The sequence below is a fragment of the Lepidochelys olivacea genome (assembly GCF_965140295.1).
Source record: "Lepidochelys olivacea isolate rLepOli2 genome assembly, chromosome: 10".
NCBI lineage: Eukaryota > Metazoa > Chordata > Testudines > Cheloniidae > Lepidochelys > Lepidochelys olivacea.
This window is the reverse complement of record NC_140420.1, coordinates 22,374,638-22,394,056: the sequence shown is the minus strand read 5'-3', so window position 1 is coordinate 22,394,056 and position 19,419 is coordinate 22,374,638. Positions and strand designations below refer to the sequence as shown.

Here is a 19,419-nt window from a genome sequence, read left to right as displayed (position 1 = left end):
TTCTGTCAGTTTTTTAAATAGTTTTGTCTATACATTACACATAGTGTTAATCTGACTTACCTCCACTCTTAATGAGGATATCGAAGAGATCATCCATCTGTTGACTGTGTGCATTTGAAATCTGTAACGGAGAGAGAATTTCTTGTCATGCAGACTCTAATATAAGATGTGATTGATGCCATCTTCCCTCAATAACACTATTAACATTAGCTTGGATTATGGCTCTAGATTTTTTTTTAAATGACTTTAGCCTCACCAGTAAAAGCTGGAGTAATGCCATGCTTTTAAATAATACTTTGAATGATATTAGAGGTGGTTGTCATCTGTTTTATAGTGTTGTCACTGAGGGGATTAGCATGAAGCAAATCAGGAAGCTGCTGAAAGGCAAGGAGAAATATGTTTTTTTAAATAATGTAAGTAATGTTGATGTATTTAATAGCTTTTTAAATAGTGGCTTCTTCTACCACATAAGCCACCAGCCAAGACTAGTGGGTGGGCTACTGGGGTTTTATATATATATATAAAATATATTAAATAGCATTCTAAAGAAATTATTACAACGAAATACAAATAAAGCAAATGAGCATCTTGCCTTGCAACTGTCTTGAAGTCTCCTCATTGCCAATATGAATGATGTCATAGTGATACTTTAAGGCCCACAATCCAATATTCCTCATAATAGTACTGACAACACTCATTAAAATGAGAGGGTCTTTTTGAGTGGTCCTGCTAACGTACCTTTTTAAATGTTGTTGAACAATTTTACACAAATACAAACAATGAAAAAATAATTAATCGTACACTTATCAAATACAGCTTGTCCATTTTCAAGGTATTATGGGTCAGACAACCTCTTTAAAGAGCTGAAAACATGCAATGTCATTTGAAGGGTAATTATTGCTAGATTGGTAACAAGGTGTCATATTTGATAATGTCACAATATTAATTATTTCCATACAGCTAAATATACAGACAAACAACCAATATTTTGTACATCTGAAATAATTTTATCTAAAGGATAAATTCAGTTAACAGAATCATGAAAAACCAGAGCTCTTGGAGTGAAAATCACTATATATATCCAAAGGCCAATAGGGTAGGTCTGAGCAATGGAGTGCATGCAGGGAAATCCTGGCACTCGGACCAACACACTGACACTGATTTTAATAATTCTATGTAAAAAGGGAAAAAATTATCTGATAGTTATTTTCTCTTATTTAACCTACCTCTCGCTGACATGCCTGCATGTTGCGGGTCTGTTTTATGGCCTCTTCATAACGTGGAGGGTCTTTTGTCTTGGTTCCTGGATTGCTGAATAGAGTGTGTTGTATGATATATGGTTGGGACTCCGATGGTGAGTCAGGCTATGTGAAACAACAACATAATGAACAAACAAGTGAACCATATTGGTAAAGTAAACTATTCTTAAGGGGATCAGCTATATAAATATTAGATTTACCCTGGTTCTCCAGTCAGATAACTATTTAGCTGATAGTGTGTGATTACTTTTAACTGTTTTACAGCTAGATTAGATGTATGTATTCTGTATGTAAAATATTCATATACACCCAACACTAATTCCTCATGCTTACATTTTCTTAATAAAAAATGTAGCAACAGCCTTGTGGAGAAGAAGTGAGCAAATCTTACCTTATTGGGTCCGTTTTGCACGGAGGGAACCTGGTTCTTCCCAGCATCAAGGCTAGTGTTTAATGCCTTATTGATAAAAGGCTGTTGTAGTGTTTTAACAGGTGGATTTTGATAGGGAAATACTGTATTTGATGTATTAGGTGGGAAAACCTGTAAAGGATTAATATTTTATCAAAAGCTAACATTTTTATATTCGCAATCATGGTTAAATGACATTAAAATCATTAGGGAAAGTAAAAGCAATTATGCTTTCTTTCTTATGTATTTGTTTGCTTAACTTCTACCTGGGAAAGTGATTTTTCTATAACTACAATAATTGTCTGTATTTTTCAGTGGATTAGGCAGAAGAGTCTGGAGCAACTGTCAGCACTGCTGTTCTTGGAGAGAGACTGTCACACTGCAATGTTGAGCCTTTACTCACCTGAAATTTATAATACAGCTTCAGTCTGCCTGAAGAGTCTGCCAAAAGCTTTTGCTCATGATTATACTTAAAAAAAAAAAATCTAAACTGCTTTCCTCTCTGATTTTCCAGGAAGCACATGACCTATCTGTGTTGTTCTGAGAGGAACATGGTTTCTGGCACATGAGGCATAAAACAATTTAAAGTAACATCTCCACCTAGTGGCCAACCAATGAAGCACAATTATACTAATTTCTGGCCTGATTTAAATTCAAACTAGTTCTTAGAAAAAGATGATATAAACTCCGAGTGCATATCTAAAATACGTGCCAGATTAGGGGCTACCTTTTGTAAACCTGGATTATCAAAATTACGTAACAGTAACGTCTACCCCTTTAAGATAAAAAAGTCCTTATTTGAGTAGGTTAGCTAGTATTTGAGCACAATCTAAAGAAATAAATGGAAAAATGGGAATAATGTTTTTCCCATCAATACAATACATGCTTAATAACAAAGAAACACAACAGCTAGTACTAATATAGTAGTTTTCTTTCATGATATCTACCTTATTAAAGTTTAAGGCCCATCAGCCCCATTTTTTTTCACATCGGGAAAATATGGTGCACACAGAGGTTAACAACTAGGTCCAGAAAGGTGACTTAGACTCACCAGTGCAATCCCTAAAATGTAGGCATCCTGGGGTGTAGTGGAATCCACAGACCCAAGTTATGTACCAAAGAACAGGATTCATACAAGCCAGCACACTGAGCAGGAAGCTGCCTAAATTAGGCAACAGAAAATGTCAGAAAGGGATGTGGTCTAAGTCCTGGCCCTTAAAGGGAGTTGGGTGCCTAATTGTGGGCTGCAGGGAGATGCTTCCCTCCACTCTGCATTCACAGCCCTGGAGTTAGGCACCTTTCTCTCTCTCTCTCTCACACACATACACAGAGAGGAAATACATCCCTTCTATGTTCTATAGCCCAGTGGTTACAGCACCCACTGGGTATGTGGGAGACTTTGGTACAAATCCTCACACACTGATTTGAAACAGGGTTTCCCGTCTCTAAGGTGAGTACCCTAACCACCAGAGTAGAGGGTATTCTGGGGTAGGTCTCTCTCAATCTCCCCTGTAGAAGCTGTTTCACTTTTTATAGAATACTTAAATATTCACTGGAGCAGGGCCTGGAACCTTGGTTTTCCAGATGGGCACCCTAACCACCAGGCTACAGAATCATTCTTTCTGGCCCGCTATATAGTACGCAGTAAACCATGTTGTCTGCCTTAGAAAGGATAATATTTCCTAACAGAGAACTTAGGTTACCCATGTAGCAAATGGTAACAGAAATGCCTCAAATTACAGTATATGATAATTTCACATTTATATCTCATCAGTAGTCACAAACCTTTCTGATTTGTTGGGCCTGACTGAGCACATACTGTGTGACAGTATTTTGTTTTGATGGTGGACCATGCATCTGTGCTGCTGTCTGAACTGGACCAGAAGATGAAACAGGCGCAGATACTTGTGATGAAGCCTGAATTCCTGCTTGTGACTGAGCCAGAATACAAATGAAATTTACACAATGGCATTTAATATTTTAGCTATTTACAGTATAGTTATGGCATAATCAATAATCCTCAATTGTGGTAATTTACAATCAGTCAAGAAGTCACATTGTTTGAATACTGTTTCACTTTCAGATTCCACTGAAGCTTTACAGCCCAACATTTGAGTATGTAAAAGTAAAATAGAAGTAGATGGGCAAACACGCAGTTGGACGTGGGAGAAAAGTCCCAATACACATTTTGCAAATGACAGCATTTGGAGTTATATGCTCTAATCCAGTATAGATCAGAAAATCTGAATAGGATACTTTCTGTACAGTGTGGGAAAATTCCATCAAATCCTTATTGACAGAGACTGCAAATGAAACAGCAAGAGCACATGAATATATAGTGTACAAATATTTGTACACAACTGAGAAACCCCCTTTCTATACACCTGTTCCTTGAACCTCAAATGTATGGTAATGTAAATCCCTTATCCCCCCTCCGCCCCCAAACAAAAAAAACCCAACATCCCCAAAACATTAACAACTTTTCTATGCCAAAGCTAATTCTCCCCCAACACAATCTGGGCAGACTGTTTCCTAAACAAAGTGTACCATCACTGCATGCTGGTATGATAGGTGATACTTTTAAGTCATGTTTTTTTTCTTCTTAGCTTGGTAGCCTACTAAAACTAAGTGATGTCACTACTACAAAGTCTGAATGAAAGGAGATAAAGGAGACTCACAGGTCAGTAGTACAGAATGTCATGGAGATCAGTTGCACTAGAATCACCTAACTGATTTATATTGTGGAGAGTGGGGTTGCTGAAGCAAAGAAAAAGGAGCAAAGGGGTTGGATCTGCTGCTTTACCTGAAGGTTAGGGGAGCAAGGAGCAGAGTGGCCCATGTGGAGAAGAGCTATTTGCATATTCAAGAAGGCAGCAGAGGTTCCAAGCAAAGAGATGATAGGGCTTCCCAAGCTACACTGGCAGGGGAGATCCCAGCATGTGGAGGGAATGTGGTTTTTGAGGCCAGAATTAACTGATTTCGGGAGAGCCTAAAGCTAATTAATTAAAACGTAAGTGGATGTGAGAATTAATTTAATCTGAGGGGTGGGCATCAGAACTGATTTTATTTATGAGGGAAGAACTGATGACTTGTGTGGTGGTGGGAAGTCAGAGTTGATTTACTGGGGGCAGGAGGGAGTGCATGCGGAAAAGGATAGAGGACTGCAGGTACTTGTCTCTTGGGCTAGTAGGCTTAATCCCTGGAAGAATAATTGTCATGGAAATTTTTCAAAAAATCTTTGCTAGAATGCACAAAAAGGACTCATCTAGGAAATGCCTGCGTGAGGGAAAAGAAGCTAACTGAAAAGATTGGCTCTTGATACTTTCTACTCAAGTCTAATGCAATTGTGAAATAAGTCAATATTTTTATAATTAAGCATATAAACAGCATTTTTCTACTCTATATAAAAAATGAGTAGCATGGCTTACAATCATAATGGGTAATTTAAATGATTAAAGTTAGATAAAACATTTCATACCTGTAGCTGTATATTGCCCACTGGTAGCTGCACTGAAGTGGCTGAATTTGGTCCTTGGATAGACAGTGGGAGTAGTAACTGTGTTGATCCATGGGTAGTTAGTAAAGCTTGAGGCTGGGCAACAACTGCAGTTTGTGGCTGCCTCTGTGAACTCACATAGAATTGAGAGATTACATTCTGTGGTTCAGCTTTGGCCAAAGGTACCTCCTGCTTGATAATGACAGCCTTTTTAGCAACTAGGTTCTGGCCACCAGTAGACACTGGCTGTCCTAAAGAATGGCTGGTTACAGATACTGGTTGCCTTGGACTAGAGCAATCAGTGAGAGTGTTTTCATCTTTGATAGCAGCATTTAGTTGTTTCTGATCCAACATAGTTATGGAGTTAACAGGAGTCTGGGATTGCTGCTGCTGACCCTGTTTTTCAACCTTCAGTTGCATTTTCAGTACTTCCACAAGTTTCTGTTCTTGTTCCAGTTTCCTTTTGAGCTCTTCAATCTGCTTCTCTTTTTCTTGAAGCTTGCGGTCCTTTTCTGCTGCATCAAGCTCCATGCTTGAGATGCTTCTACTAGCATGACTCAGACTGTCTTCATTCACAGTCACTCTTAGAGGTGAAGTACTTAAGAACTGGGATGGTGACATCATGGTCATCATTTCTGTGAAAGTATCTGTCATGTTTGTGTCATCTGTGCTTAGACTTGATTGTTCTGAAGAAGATGGTGAAATGGGCAAAGGGGAGCTAATGCTTTCAGTATGTGCTAATTTGAAGCCAGTTCCAGCAGACGATGTTTCTGAAGGAAAGCTCCCTACTGATTTATTTAATGTTGTAACAGGGAATGTCACAGTTACCTCCCCTGTGTTACTGATGACACCAGTAGAAGTGGTTATTGCAACCACTTTATTAGTATTGACACTATTATTATTAAGGTCTTGGTAGGGTTTCAGACGCTCAATAAGATCTGTTTTCGTTCCAGACACTGGCAATCCCCTTAATTTCAATTCCATCTTCAGTTCAGCTACCTGAGGATAAAATAAGACTTAGTTTTCAAAACCAAACCAAACCAGCATGTTGTTTTACCTGCATTGGATTTTGCTAAAAGCATATTCAGCGTATTCACTATTCATTATGCACTCATCTTTTGTGTGCAAGAGAGAGATTCTTTATAGCAACATTTATGTAAAAAACATATCTATATAAACAAGTTCCTTTTGGTGGAAAGCCAAAAAATCATGTTAATACTAATACATTGCTATACAATAGACAAACATTTCAGATAGCACTGTAAGCACACTGCATATTTCTTTAACGCAAACAAGACTCATCTGGGAACTATGAAAGTACATCATCTCTCCATTTTGAACTGAAAACTTCTGAAACAAATCTACAGTATCTGACAAATGTGCACATTAAAGCATTGAATACACAAAATTTGGCATGTTGAGTCACTTCTTTATGCCAGCATGAGACAAGGTTATGGGACCTATTGTATCAGAAATTTATCAGGAGGATTGGATGACTCAGTGCATTAGTCACCTTTAGTTAGAAACTGACCAAATATTACTATATGCCACCTGGGTTTCTTTTACAAGAATGAAAAGCATAACCAATTTAGCTATCTAACTTCTGGAGGAGAGAGCCTGGATTTTCCAGTCAAATAAGTATACTGACTGACATGCTCACTGGGGTTAAACTATGGACAGAAGGGGTAAGTTACAGTATGTATTTTATGAAATTCTTTTAATCAGAATTTTGATTTAAAAATAAATGGTTACTTACCCTATAGTAGCTGTGGTTCTTTGAGATGTGTTGTCCACATGATTCCACTCTTGGTGCACATGTACCTCGTGCAAAAGACCATATTATTTTGGCTAACAGTGTTCATTAGGGCCACACCTGCACCCTAAGTGCCCCCAACAAAGAATATACAGGGCAAAGTAGATCCACCTGTCCCTCAGTTCCTTCACCAATGCCATAGGAGTAGAATTCTGTATTTGCACGAAAGTACAATGGAGTGTGGAAACTGTGTGGACAACACGACCCGAAGAACTGCAGTTACTGTAAGATAAGTAACCATTCTTTCTGAGTGTGACTGTGCACATAGATTCCTCTCTTGGTGACTAACAAGCAGTTGTCTGGTTGTGTGGAGGTGGGTACTAGGAGTCCTACTTAAAAATACTGCAGGAGAACCCTCAAAAAACTGCCATCCAATTTCTGGAAGCCTGTGTTAAAGAATAGCACCTTGTAAATGTGTACAGTGAGCCCTGTGTAGCTACTCAACATATTTCAGATACAGGAATATTCCTCAAACAGGCAGTGGATGCTACCTGAGCCCTAATGCAATGTGCTTTAATGTGGCTTGGTGGATCTACTCTGGCTAGTTCATAACATGGCCTTATACAGCTGGAGACCGATTTGGATAACTTCTGTGAGGATACAGTTTGCCCCTTAATTCAATCAGCAAAGGCCATAAATAGTTTGGGCATGTTCCTGAATTATTTTGTTCTCAGTAAAAAGATAGTGTCCTTGCTGCATCAAGTGTATGAAACCTAGCTTTCCTAGGGTCGAGTGAGATTTAAGAAAGAAAACCAGGAGGTGAATAGATTGGTTTATGTGGAATCTAAGAGAACTTTAGGTAGAAACTTGGGGTGACATCTAAGAGTGTCCCTATTTTTATGAAATATTCTGTATAGAGGATCTGTCATGAGAGCCTGAACCTGCTTTACTCTTCACGCCAGAAAGGCAAGGCAGTATACGTTGACAGCTAGGACAGGAATCGGACTCATCAACCCTAATACTATATAGAGGACAAAGGAAAGTCCTGAACTGTGGGAAAAACATGCAATGAGGTATTTTAAGAATCTAGCCACTATAGGGTGGGGCAAAAGTTTGGTCTTGGCTTGTGGGGTGATGAGCAGATATTGCTGCTCTATGGACACTTATACAACCAATGGACAATCCAGACTGTTTCAAAGCCAGCAAATAGTCCAGCATTGCTGAAATTGGTAATGCTAAAGGAGACAACTGGTGCTGGGATGCCAAACAAAACCTGGTTCCATTTGGCTTCGTATTTTAAGTCTGGTTGAAGATTTCCCTGCTGTGAAGCAGAATGTTCTGAACCTCAACTGAACAGCTTCTTTTGGTGGATGTCATCTAGACAATATTCAGGCTGTCAGGTGTAACAGTGCTAGATCCGGGTACAGTATCTGACTGTTGTTCTGAGAGACAATGTTGGGCAAAGAAGGTAAGGCAATTGGTGGCTATGTCGAAAGGCTGATGGAGATCTGAGTATTAGAGCTGTTTTGCCCATGCTTGGGCTATCATGCACCCTGCATCCTCTCTGTTTCCTCAGAAACCTCGGTATTGTGGGGATCCTGGTGTCCAAGAGAAGGGGACATCTGTCCAGGAGTCTGGGCTTGCACCCCTTTCTGGAACAGAATGTCTGCTGACACTCAATCTGGTCCATGGCAAACAGATTTCTATTTCTGGGAATCCCACTTATGAAAGGTGTTCTCTGACTGACCACTCATGGCTGACAGAACTGTCTCTCAGTTGATTTACCAAGATATTCTGAAGACTGGGAATACTCAGAGCCACTGGGTGATTTGATTCAGAATGTATCAAATTCCATAGTTACATGGACTCCTGACAAGAGTGGGGATGATCTTGCTTCCCCTTGCTTGTTGACATAGTGCATAGCTGTGGTGCTGTCTGTCAGCATTGCACCATTTTACTTGCATGCCAGGTGGATTGCTCTGAGCTCTAGGATATCTATGAAGATGAGTCTCTGTGGAGGGACTATAGTCCCTGAATTTAAAGGCCGTCTAGATGAGCCTTAGCCCAATCCCTGAACAATGATTAGTCACCAGAGCCTTGGTAAGTAGAGGTGCTGCTAAGGGCACTCAGTTGCACACTTGAAAAATGTCTTTCCACAATTTCACAAGAAGAGGACTTCTTGAGGGACCATGCTTTTCACGTCCATGTGGTGCCTGCTGGTAGATATATTGATGTCAATCACCTTTGCATAGGAGCTTAGGTGAAGTCTGGCATGCTGTGTGACATGAGTGCATGAGGCCATGTGTCCTAGAAGTCTGAGACGTGTGGACAACATGTTTGGAATCTCTGGGAGAGGTAAAAAACTATACTTACTATATGACCTATTGTATTATATAGTAGGTTAAATAAATCACACAGTGCACAGAAAAGCAGATACTGCAAGAGTGTTGTCTCACTGCCATGGGCAGTAAGAAGGAACTGAGGAACTGCTGGGCCTGCTCTTTATGCCCTCAGGTGTGGGCTGTTATGGCACTTCAAGTGCAGAAATGTCCCCAAAGGACACTGCTGACCAACAGAATCCAATCTTGCATGCCTGGGACGCATGTATCAACAAGAATGGAATCTATATGTGCACTCAAATAAGAACTATATTTTGCCATTAGTAATATTTTACTAGTGGCTTTCACAATAAGAATATCCCACATGCCTACTCTAGAATTTGTTAAAGGTTCCCATTGTCGACAGCTGATCTAGATGATTAGCATTTCCAACTTTCAGGCTAAACTGGCTACATGTTTTGCTTGTTTTATATGAGAAAGACAGCTTTGAAACCAGTAGATTGCTGTCCCAACAATTTAATCTTCAGAATCTTCCTTCTGTGTTTGGATAAGAAACCAGGATTCACTGGGTTAAGGAACACAAGGCAGAGAATAAACAAGCTGACCACTAGATGTCTTGCTATTCCTTCACACAAAACTGGGAGCATTTGTGTCATAGCTAATGAAAATATTTGAATCTGAACACCACAAACTTGATGTTCTTCATATCCATTTTCAAAAGCGGACTGACATCTTTAATTCTGCAGAACAGCTTCTTAATGAAGAAAGGACCTTTTATGCTGGAGCTGGTAGAATATGACAAAAGTGACGTGTGAATATTTTTGTGAATAAACCTGGCAGGTTTATTTCATGATCCCAGTCTGTGGGTTCGTATTATTCACACAACTTCCTTTTCAGGATTCACAAAAAGTGAAGACATTTTCATGAATTTTAGCATGAATGCTTAACTGAAAATTTATAAGGAATCAATGTGTTGTTCAATATTGCTATTCATTATTCTCCTGCTTAGTTTCCATAATCCAGTCAGGAAACAAAACAATACTATGTGACATAGCTGACCAGTCATACATCATAAATGGTGAATACACTAACAGCAGGAAAGGTTCATAAACAATTAACAGACAGGAAAAAAAGTCTATATTTGTAGCATAATTAGCAACAAATAATTCAACCAGCTCTACTTCATAGGACCAATTAGCAAAAGGGAATTCTTGTTTTGTTGTTTATAAAGGATATAAAACTACTACTGGTAAATAATGTAGTTTCTGTATAGAAATTTTAAATTATGTAAGATGGACCAAATATAAACATATATAAATATAGAGAGGTGTGCCCCACTTTGTGTGTACAAAATTATTGTGCACACATTCTGCACACTTCACTTGCTTGCATAGGCAGCAGACAAGCCAATTCTATTTGTGCACACAGGTGACAGTGCTCAGAAGTGTGTACACAACAGGAGAAACAAGTGAGTTAAGGCCCCAATAAAATTTAGCCCATCTTTAATGGTGTTATTTCTACGCAGAAATTACAGCAGTCACTTCTCTGAATGTCTCATTAGGGGATCTGTTTAAACTTATAGTGCTGACTTAAACCTCTGTATTAGAATATTATAACTCTTCATAGGGAACCATTAATTCAATGTCAAAATCTGTTTGTGGTCAACATTTAGCATATAGTCTGCTTCATCTAGATACTTTCATTCTCCTGGGCAAGCCTTCATATATTGAACAGATAAAGTATGCAAATATTCTATGTTCCTTTCTTATCTGAAGTAGAGAAGTGTTGTAAGGATTAGATAAAATTTATAAAATGCTTTGGACAAGAAAAGAGCTTCTTAGAAACTGGGGGGGAAAAAAAACTAAATAAAAGCAAAATATCTAGATTGGTAGTAAATGAAATTGACAAAAACATTTCTATAAGATCTCAGAGGAAATGTAAAGTACATAGAAAAATAAAATCCAGGCTTATGCCTGTCAGTAACATTTTGCAAGTTATAACCTTTGCTGATATTTGCACATAGACAAATCCCTCTTCATTTTTACCTTCAGGTCATCCAAGCTTGAAGGAAGCGGTCCTGGTTTCCTGCTGGGAATATTACTGTTCTGTCTTGGTGTGCAGGCTACCGACGTAGGTGCGCTGCTGCTCAAAGTAGTCAGTGGTATATTCCCGTTGTTGTTCTGTTTGTCACTGAGGGGTCTGCAAGTAAAAAACAAAACAAAAATCAGTGCTAGCTATTATGGTATTTACTTTTAAGAAGCAGTAGTACTGAATTTAAAATTTATCCACTTAATGGCAGAAAATTGACTTTTCCTCAGATGCAAAACTAGAACAGTTGGACTCATTACATATTTCAAATGATTCTTGAATTGCTTGCAGAGGAAAAGTCTACTGTGGAAAATATATTGGTATTTTTTGTAGTGTACAGTTAGTCTTACAAGTTCATGTTTAATCACTTTTATTACACTACTAAAATATTAAGGAAATCTTGCCTCTAAAAAGTGAACAGGATTTATACAACCCAAGCTGTCTTTGTTTCAAATATCATACTATTTTTTCTATTAATGCAAGAACACCACAATCAGATATCAAAAACACAAGAAGAAATATTGAAATTAACCAAACTTCTGCTGACTAGTGCAGTAAACTAGGTTAATAATGTATGTCACTCTATTTTAAAAGCTGTCTTCATATGCAGATTTACATATTTAGAATTAATTAAAGAACCTTTGGAGTGTGATAATTGTTTAAGATATATGTGAACAAATGGAGCCAAGAAGAAGAGTTTGCAAATTGCACACTAACATTTCAATCTCTTTCCTATCATAAAAGCTAAAACGAACATTTTCAAATTAGATACCTAAAATGAAGCATCTAAGTCCACATGTAGACACCTAAGTAAGAGTGGCCTGATTTTCAGAGGAATTGAATATGCATATCTTCCTGTAACTTCACTGGAGACTGCACATTCAGTTCTTTTGGAGGAAAACTGGTTTTATTTATGTGCTTAAATATGGGGTTAGGTGTCTAACTTTAGATATATAGCACTGGAAGTTTTGGCATAATTTTTTCATCTGCCAAACTGGTTTTGCTTTGCAAGAAACCTGGCCAGTCATTCTCTGAAAACAAAACTCATGTTAATTAATTGGTTGGATTTATTGGTTAAGCATGGATTCCTAAATTTCTATAATAAAACTGCATCATATGGCCACAGAGCAAGTGGGCCTGCCTCTTACTGACTTTGTATTTGTGATTACAACTTTCCCGGATAAACAATATTGTACCAGGAAAATGCACATTTTGTTAGAGACATTTGGACTTACTGTTCAAATGTAAATTGTACCTTGCTGACAAGGCAGAGCACATATTTTATAATAAATATCCAAAAGATTATGCTAGGTTAATCTTTAATTTTGTTATTCTGAAAAAAGATCAGATCGAGAGTGGATCTGTGTGTGAAAAAAACTAATATGTTTAGCAGCCACTGAAATTCCATACTTCCACCTCATCTTTCTGAACAGCTGCACTTTTCTTTCCTGGTTTGTGTAATTATGCCCTTATTAGCATTTCTAAGCAACAATGTATACCTCTTAATATCTCAAGGGTCTTTTAAAGTGGGGTTAGCAAGATTTTTTTTTTAATGTTTCCGTCTGTTATGTAGAATAATTCTTACTCAGTAAGAAAAAACAGTTACATTGGACATGTGTGAGCACTCGAAGAAGAAAAAACGGTTGCACATATCCATTTCAACGTAGGTGCAGGCATGCCCTGAGCACAGTCACCTAAATTTTTTCCCTTAGTGGTACCCATAGAGTCGCTCTAACACCTCCAGTTGTAGCATGCTCATAGTGCAGGAATAAGGGGCCCTGCTGAGCTTGCACCCTTTCAGTTTCTTCTCACGGACCACTCCAAGAAAGGGGACAGCAGGTGGGTCTTGGAATGGATATGTGCAATACATCTAGAAGAATAACAGTTACAAAAGGTTAGTAACTGTTTTTTCTTCTTCGAGTACATGTCCATTCCAATGTAGGTGATTCACAAGCAGTTGCACAGGAGGTAGGCTTGAAGCTTAAGGGCAAGCTGACTGCAACACTGCGTGGCCAAAGTAGGCACCGTCTCTGGTTTGTTGAGTAATGGCATAGTGTGCTGAGAATGTGTGCACCGAGGACCAGGTCGCAACACTGCAGATATCTCGAATAGGAACTTACTTAAGCTAGTAAAGCTGCCAAAGAGGCTTGAGACCAAGTGGAATGAGCAGTCAGGTTCGGCGGCGGGGAGACCCCCCACAAGTTTGTAACATGCCTGGATATATGACATGATCCAAGATTAAATCCTCTGAGTAGGGATGGGGAGCCCCTTTCATGCTTTTAGCTATCGCTGTGAAGAGCTGTGTTGATCTACGGAACAGTTTGGTCTTCTGAACATAAAATGCCAGGGCCCATCTGCAATCCAAGGAGTGCAGACAGTGGTCTTCCCTATCTGCGTGTGGTTTAGGATAGAATAATGGTAGAAAAATTGATTGGTTGCAGTGGAATTGAGAAACCACTTTCGTGAGGAACTTTGGATGCAGGCATAGCTGCACTTTATCTCTGAAGAAGATTGTATATGAGTAGAGCTCCGTGTTGGTTATAGAAGTCGCAGAAGTCATGGATTCCGTGACTTTCTGCGACCTCCGTGACTGCCAGTGTGGCTGACCACAGGGCAGTCCAAGCAGCTGGCTCTGGGGCCAGCTGCATCATACACTGCTGGCTCTGCAGCCACCCATTTGGGTGGCCTCGCAGCTAGGGGTCCCAGGGCAGCTGGAGCAGCTGCTGTCGGCAGCCCCCAGGCAGCCAGAGCAGCTGCTGCTCAGTGGCTCCTGGCAGCTAGTGCTGATGGCCCTGCCCCAGCAGCGGCCCCCCTCCCCAAGATTTAGTCAGGGGTATTTATAGTATAAGTCATAGACAGGTCACGGGCTGTGAATTTTTGTTTATTGCCTGTGACCTGTCCATGACTTTTATTAAAAATACCTTTGACTAAATCATAGCCTTATATATGAGGGTTCCAAGGTGAGGGCAACTCTGAAAGTCTCCTAAATGATGTAATGGCCACCAAAAAGGCCACCTTCCAAGAGAGGTCCAACAGTGAGCATGTCACTAGTGGCTCGAAAGGCGGACCTGTTAGTTTCAACAGGACAAGGTTTAGGTCCTGGGGGAAGGAGGAGAATTCGTTCCTTTATCTAAGGGAATACCCTTCTCCTTTGAGAAAACAAATTACCATTTCATGTGAGAAAACCAACCTATTGTCAACCTTAGGATGAAAGACTGAAATGGCCACCAGGTGGACCTTGACTGAAGAAAAGGCCAGGCCTGGCTGCTTTAAAAGCAGAAGGTATTCCAGAATGAGCTGTAATGAGGACTGCATAGGCAGAACTCCATGCTGGGAAGACCAGATGGAGAATTGTTTCCACTTTGCCAGGTACATCACTCTAGTGGAGGGTTTTCTACTGCCCAGTAGGACTTGACAAACCTGCTCTGAGCAAGCTTGCTCTTCAGGGTTCAGCCATGAAGGTTCCAGGTCATCAGATGAAGAGAGCTAAGGTTTGGGTGGAGAAGCTGGCCATGGTCCTGTGTGATCACGTCCAGACCTGAGCAATGAGGGAAGTTCCAGCAACTATCATGGGTGGTACGAAGGAACTGAAAGCGCGTGGGCATGGCAACGCCCCTTATACTGGCACAATGAGTGTGTGGCACCAGAGGCAGTAGAGCCAAGCCAACAGATACCACCACTAAGGGAAAAAATTCCGGCAACTGCTCGAGGAGAGCACACACTAACATTGGAATGGACATGTGCAAGCACTCAAAGAACAAACTGCTGTTACAGCATGCAGGGCTAAGCTTGTTGTATTAATATCAGTTTAAAATGGATGTTAATTAACATTCCCTGCACTTTCTTTGTTCAATTTAATTCAAGATAAAAATATTTTTGTAATGCCTCTACATGTAAGAGAATGAGCAGCTGATACCACATGCACATCACTGCTTCCAAAGATAGGATACATGGCAATTATACAAATGTCATTGGTTACTCTCAGATTATACTTTTTAGTTATTTACTATCAGGTTGTTGTTAAGGAAGGCTGGAAACAGAATGCTACATTGCTGTAAATTAGGTTCTCTCCATCATGGGCATATTGGGGATTAATGATGTTTCTGAGTCACTCATATACTATGGTGAGGGGAGAAAAGGAGGGGTGTAGAAAGTACCTAGACAGGATTTTAGGTCCAGATTTTAACCTCGTCACATCTTACAAAGCCCAACATTCCTTCTTATCCAAAAGTCTCTCAACCCCTCCAAAATGCCCCAAACAGCAACACTGGGATAGCAATAGCAAAATGTGCATAGAAGTTGCATTCTGTCTCTGATCTGCCTGCTTGTGTCATAAAGTATGTGTAGGCAGGGTGTTGAAAGTTACAAGCATTCATAAGAGATCACAATTCTTGTGAATGTAAATAACATGTTTGATTAGAAAAATATAGCAGACAAATAAAGGGGCGGTGCTTGCATATGTCCATAGACCAAAATTAAGCCAGTAGGTCCAGTTATAGGTTTATCAGACTTTACTGTCCCTTCAATAAATCAAAACTATAGCCTCATCACTATGTGGGCTGCGAAGAGATGCAGAGAATTGGAGACTGAGGAAGAGGTAGTATAGAGGGTATGTGCACTGACCTACCTTTAGATATAACCACCTCAAATCATGGTGAGTCACCATCCCCTAATATAGGGTTGGTGCCTAACATGCACAAATTAACCTTAACAAATTCTACATTTGATGTGTATTTTTTCCTTATTTAATAAAAATGCAAATTCATCCCTTTAAAGGAAAAAACTGACAAAGTTTCACATACTTGAGCGGTGCAGGTAGAATTGTCTGGTAGTTGTAGTGTTGTTGCTGTTGGCTCAGGATCTGCAGCTGCAAAAAAAGCTGCTGTTGCTGTAGCAAACGAGCATAATTGGAGTCCATCTGTGGCTCGTTCTTCTCGCCTTTCTGATCAGGTGGGATATATTGATGGTACTTCAACTTCTTTACCCTAGGCTTAGGTTCTTTACATTTCTTGCTCCGATGCTTGTCATTTGGGTTCTTGGGATGGCTTTGCTATTTAGAGACAAAGTTAGAAAAAATTATAAAATAAAACAGCTATTACACAGACATCTTTACAAAGCGATTGTATGAACAAATGAAGTTGAGGCATAAAGGAACACATCAGTTATGAAAAACGAGATGGCAAGAAATAATGATGTCCATTATAGTCATCAGCTCAGCTGTGGCCATTTGGAATAGAATATACAGTAGAACCTCAGAGTTACGAACTATCAGTTGACCACACACCTCATATGGAACTGGAAGCATGCAATCCGGCAGCAGAGACCAAAAATAACCCCAAATACTGTACAGCACAGTACTGTGTTAAATGTAAACTACTAAAAAAATAAAGAGAAAATTAAAAAAAAAATTTGATAAGGTAAAGAAACTTTCTGTGCTTGTTTCATTTAAATTAAGATGGTTAAAACCAAATTTTTCTTCTGCATAGTAAAGATTCAAAGCTGTATTAAGTCAATGTTCAGTTGTAAACTTTTGAAAGAACAACTATAATGTTTTGTTCAGACTTACAAACAACCTCTATTCCCAAGGTGTTTGTAACTCTGAGGTTCTACTTTAGATCTTTTTGCCATTTTAGTAAGCTATATATTTTATTCAGTTCAGTCAAAAAGACCAGACATGTCATGTCCAGTTAGATTCTAAATGAAGGTTCCCTACTAATATATGAGTATCTGTCAAAGAGGGAACTTCAGACCACTTTAAAGATTCCCACTAGCTCTGTTAAACAATTTAATCTACATGACATCCTACTTACATCAGTAGATCACTGTAATACTGTATTAAGTAACTTCCAAACAAAGCAACTATTAGAAACACTCACAAGACACTCTGCTGCCACATTATGCCAATGCTTACCACTTTACTGCATTCCACATCTAAAGCTAACAACCACATTGTGCTAAACAAATAATAAATCCTCACAGGAAAGTAATCTGTTTTGGTCCAACATTGCCTAGAACAACCTTTTATCACTTAAATTATACATTGGTAAAAAAAAAAATTCAGATTATAATGTGGTTCATATCAACTAATATATATTTTAAAGGTGTTTTCATGACAGTCTGCAAGTCCATAGTGTTTCAAGTGGTGCATGAAAAATGGATGATGATATGCTTGTCATAACTATAGTCTGTTAGTGACAACAAGGATGTTCTCATTGTTCATACTTTTAGTTTCACAGATATCATTTGTTCATTGACTATGTCTTATTGTTGTACCAAGAACCAGGGTGCAGATGCTCAATTGTATCTTTTTCTAACTACACAAAGAAGAATGGTGTGACTGGTAGGCATAATGTGCAAGATGCTGTTGCACTGGCTGGTTTTATTATTTATTTTATTGAGCAATTGGTCTTATATAACACCATATCAAACAACGCCACAGACATGGATTTAAAAACACAAGAACATAAGAGATACAAAGTGAAAATCTGCCACAGCAGCAGCACTTATTCCTCCTACCTACTATGCATAAGTTGATCACAAGTCATGTGACAATATAACAAACTCCTCCACCAGACGGAAATTCTACCTCAGCTACCTCAGCCCTCCAACCTTACCTACTTAAGCAGATGGGCTTTGCAGCATGCCTGGAAGGTCAATAAAACCATTAGGAAGAACATTCTGCCATCAGTCTCAGAGGCTCACAGACTTTAAGGCCAGAAGAGACTATCACGATCATCTAGACTGACCTCCTGCACACGGCAGGCTATAGAACATCACCCACCCACTCCTGCAGGAGGCCACAATCTCTGGCTGAGTTACTGAAGTCCTCAAGTCTTGATTTAAAGACTTCAAGTTACAGAAAAACAACCATTTAATCTAGTTCCGACCAGAATTGACCCATGCCTCATGCTGCACAGGAAAGCGAACACCTCCCCACCCCAGGGTTTCTGCTACTCTGACCTGGGGGAAAATTTCTTGGCGACCCCAAACATGGCAATCAGTTAGATCCGGAGCATATGGGTGAGACACACCAGCCAGACATGGGAAAGAATTCTCTGTAGTAACTCAGAGCCCTCCCCATCTAGTGTCCCATCACCAACTGTTGGAGATATTTGGTAATAAGCTATATGCCATTGTAGGCAACCTCATCATACCATCTCATACCACCATACCATTAAGGTGGGCTACCTTAATTGATGATTCTCATTAAAGTTGGTATGGCAACACTCATTTTTTCATTTTCTCTGTAGATAGATATATATCACAAATGCATGTAGCCAGCTGCTGGCTACATGCATTTGGTAAAAGCATTTCTGGGCCCTGGTATAATGCGATTATCCAACAGATCACCCTTGATGGGGGATCCACCAGTACCCCAGATTGTGCCCCCAAGTAACAAATGGCAGCCAAATGCTCTCAAAGGAAAAGATATCAGCTTCACCATATTGTCTATTTGCTTCCTCCAACCTACCAACTAAACCTCAGTCTTATTAACAACAATATACAGACTGAGGTCCAAACAGCCAGTTCTCATCCACACCTCAATCTCCCCCAGATGTTGGGGTCAGGCATTCAACAGCCTTGGGTGAAATGGAGATATAAACTTGGGCGTCATCAACATGTTGAAAGCAATTCAATCCAGACTCTCACTAACCCTCCTTAAATCCACAGTATTTAAAAAGACAACTTGCACTAGTCTATATATGTTTATGTTTTATGATTTAAATATTCTAGTAATTTAATTGTCACTACTAGCATAGTTCTGCTTTTCATAGTGAGGCTAATTTTCAATTACAAAGAATATCTTTCTCCTCATGATAGCAAACAAAGTGATAGATCAGACCTTAACTGCTCTTACAAGTACACAATAAAGTTAATGATGAAAAAGACCAAAACAATTACTATGCAAAATCATTAGATTCTAGGGAACACAACTGCTCAACTTGGGCAGGAGTGGGAGGGAAATCACCAAAAATTCTTTTTGCAAACTCTCTTCCTGTTACTAAGCCATTTACTACAATTCCACATTCAGTTCTGGTAAAAACAATTTTCTTGTTCCTAAGGAAACCAGTCAA

General features: G+C 39.3%; 1 protein-coding gene and 1 long non-coding RNA gene across 7 annotated transcripts in view; one reads left to right on the top strand and one right to left on the bottom strand.

The window, feature by feature from the left end:
• The window catches only part of LOC311526933, a 54,285-nt gene extending 50,851 nt beyond the window's left edge, over positions 1-3,434 (top strand). The window contains exon 3 of the long non-coding RNA XR_014713198.1: positions 1,984-3,434. This is a non-coding gene — a long non-coding RNA (uncharacterized lncRNA). The remainder of the gene's footprint in view (positions 1-1,983) is intronic.
• Positions 1-19,419, bottom strand: part of MRTFB (myocardin related transcription factor B) — a 202,579-nt gene that overhangs the window by 16,193 nt on the left and 166,967 nt on the right. For all 6 annotated transcript variants that reach the window (XM_084640399.1, XM_084640395.1, XM_084640397.1 and 3 more), the window contains 7 exons: positions 16,147-16,394; positions 11,302-11,455; positions 5,147-6,163; positions 3,454-3,603; positions 1,651-1,800; positions 1,227-1,364; positions 61-121 (listed from right to left, as the gene is read on the bottom strand). In XM_084640399.1, the coding sequence (XP_084496525.1) occupies positions 61-121; positions 1,227-1,364; positions 1,651-1,800; positions 3,454-3,603; positions 5,147-6,163; positions 11,302-11,455; positions 16,147-16,394 (1,918 nt within the window). The remainder of the gene's footprint in view (positions 1-60; positions 122-1,226; positions 1,365-1,650; positions 1,801-3,453; positions 3,604-5,146; positions 6,164-11,301; positions 11,456-16,146; positions 16,395-19,419) is intronic.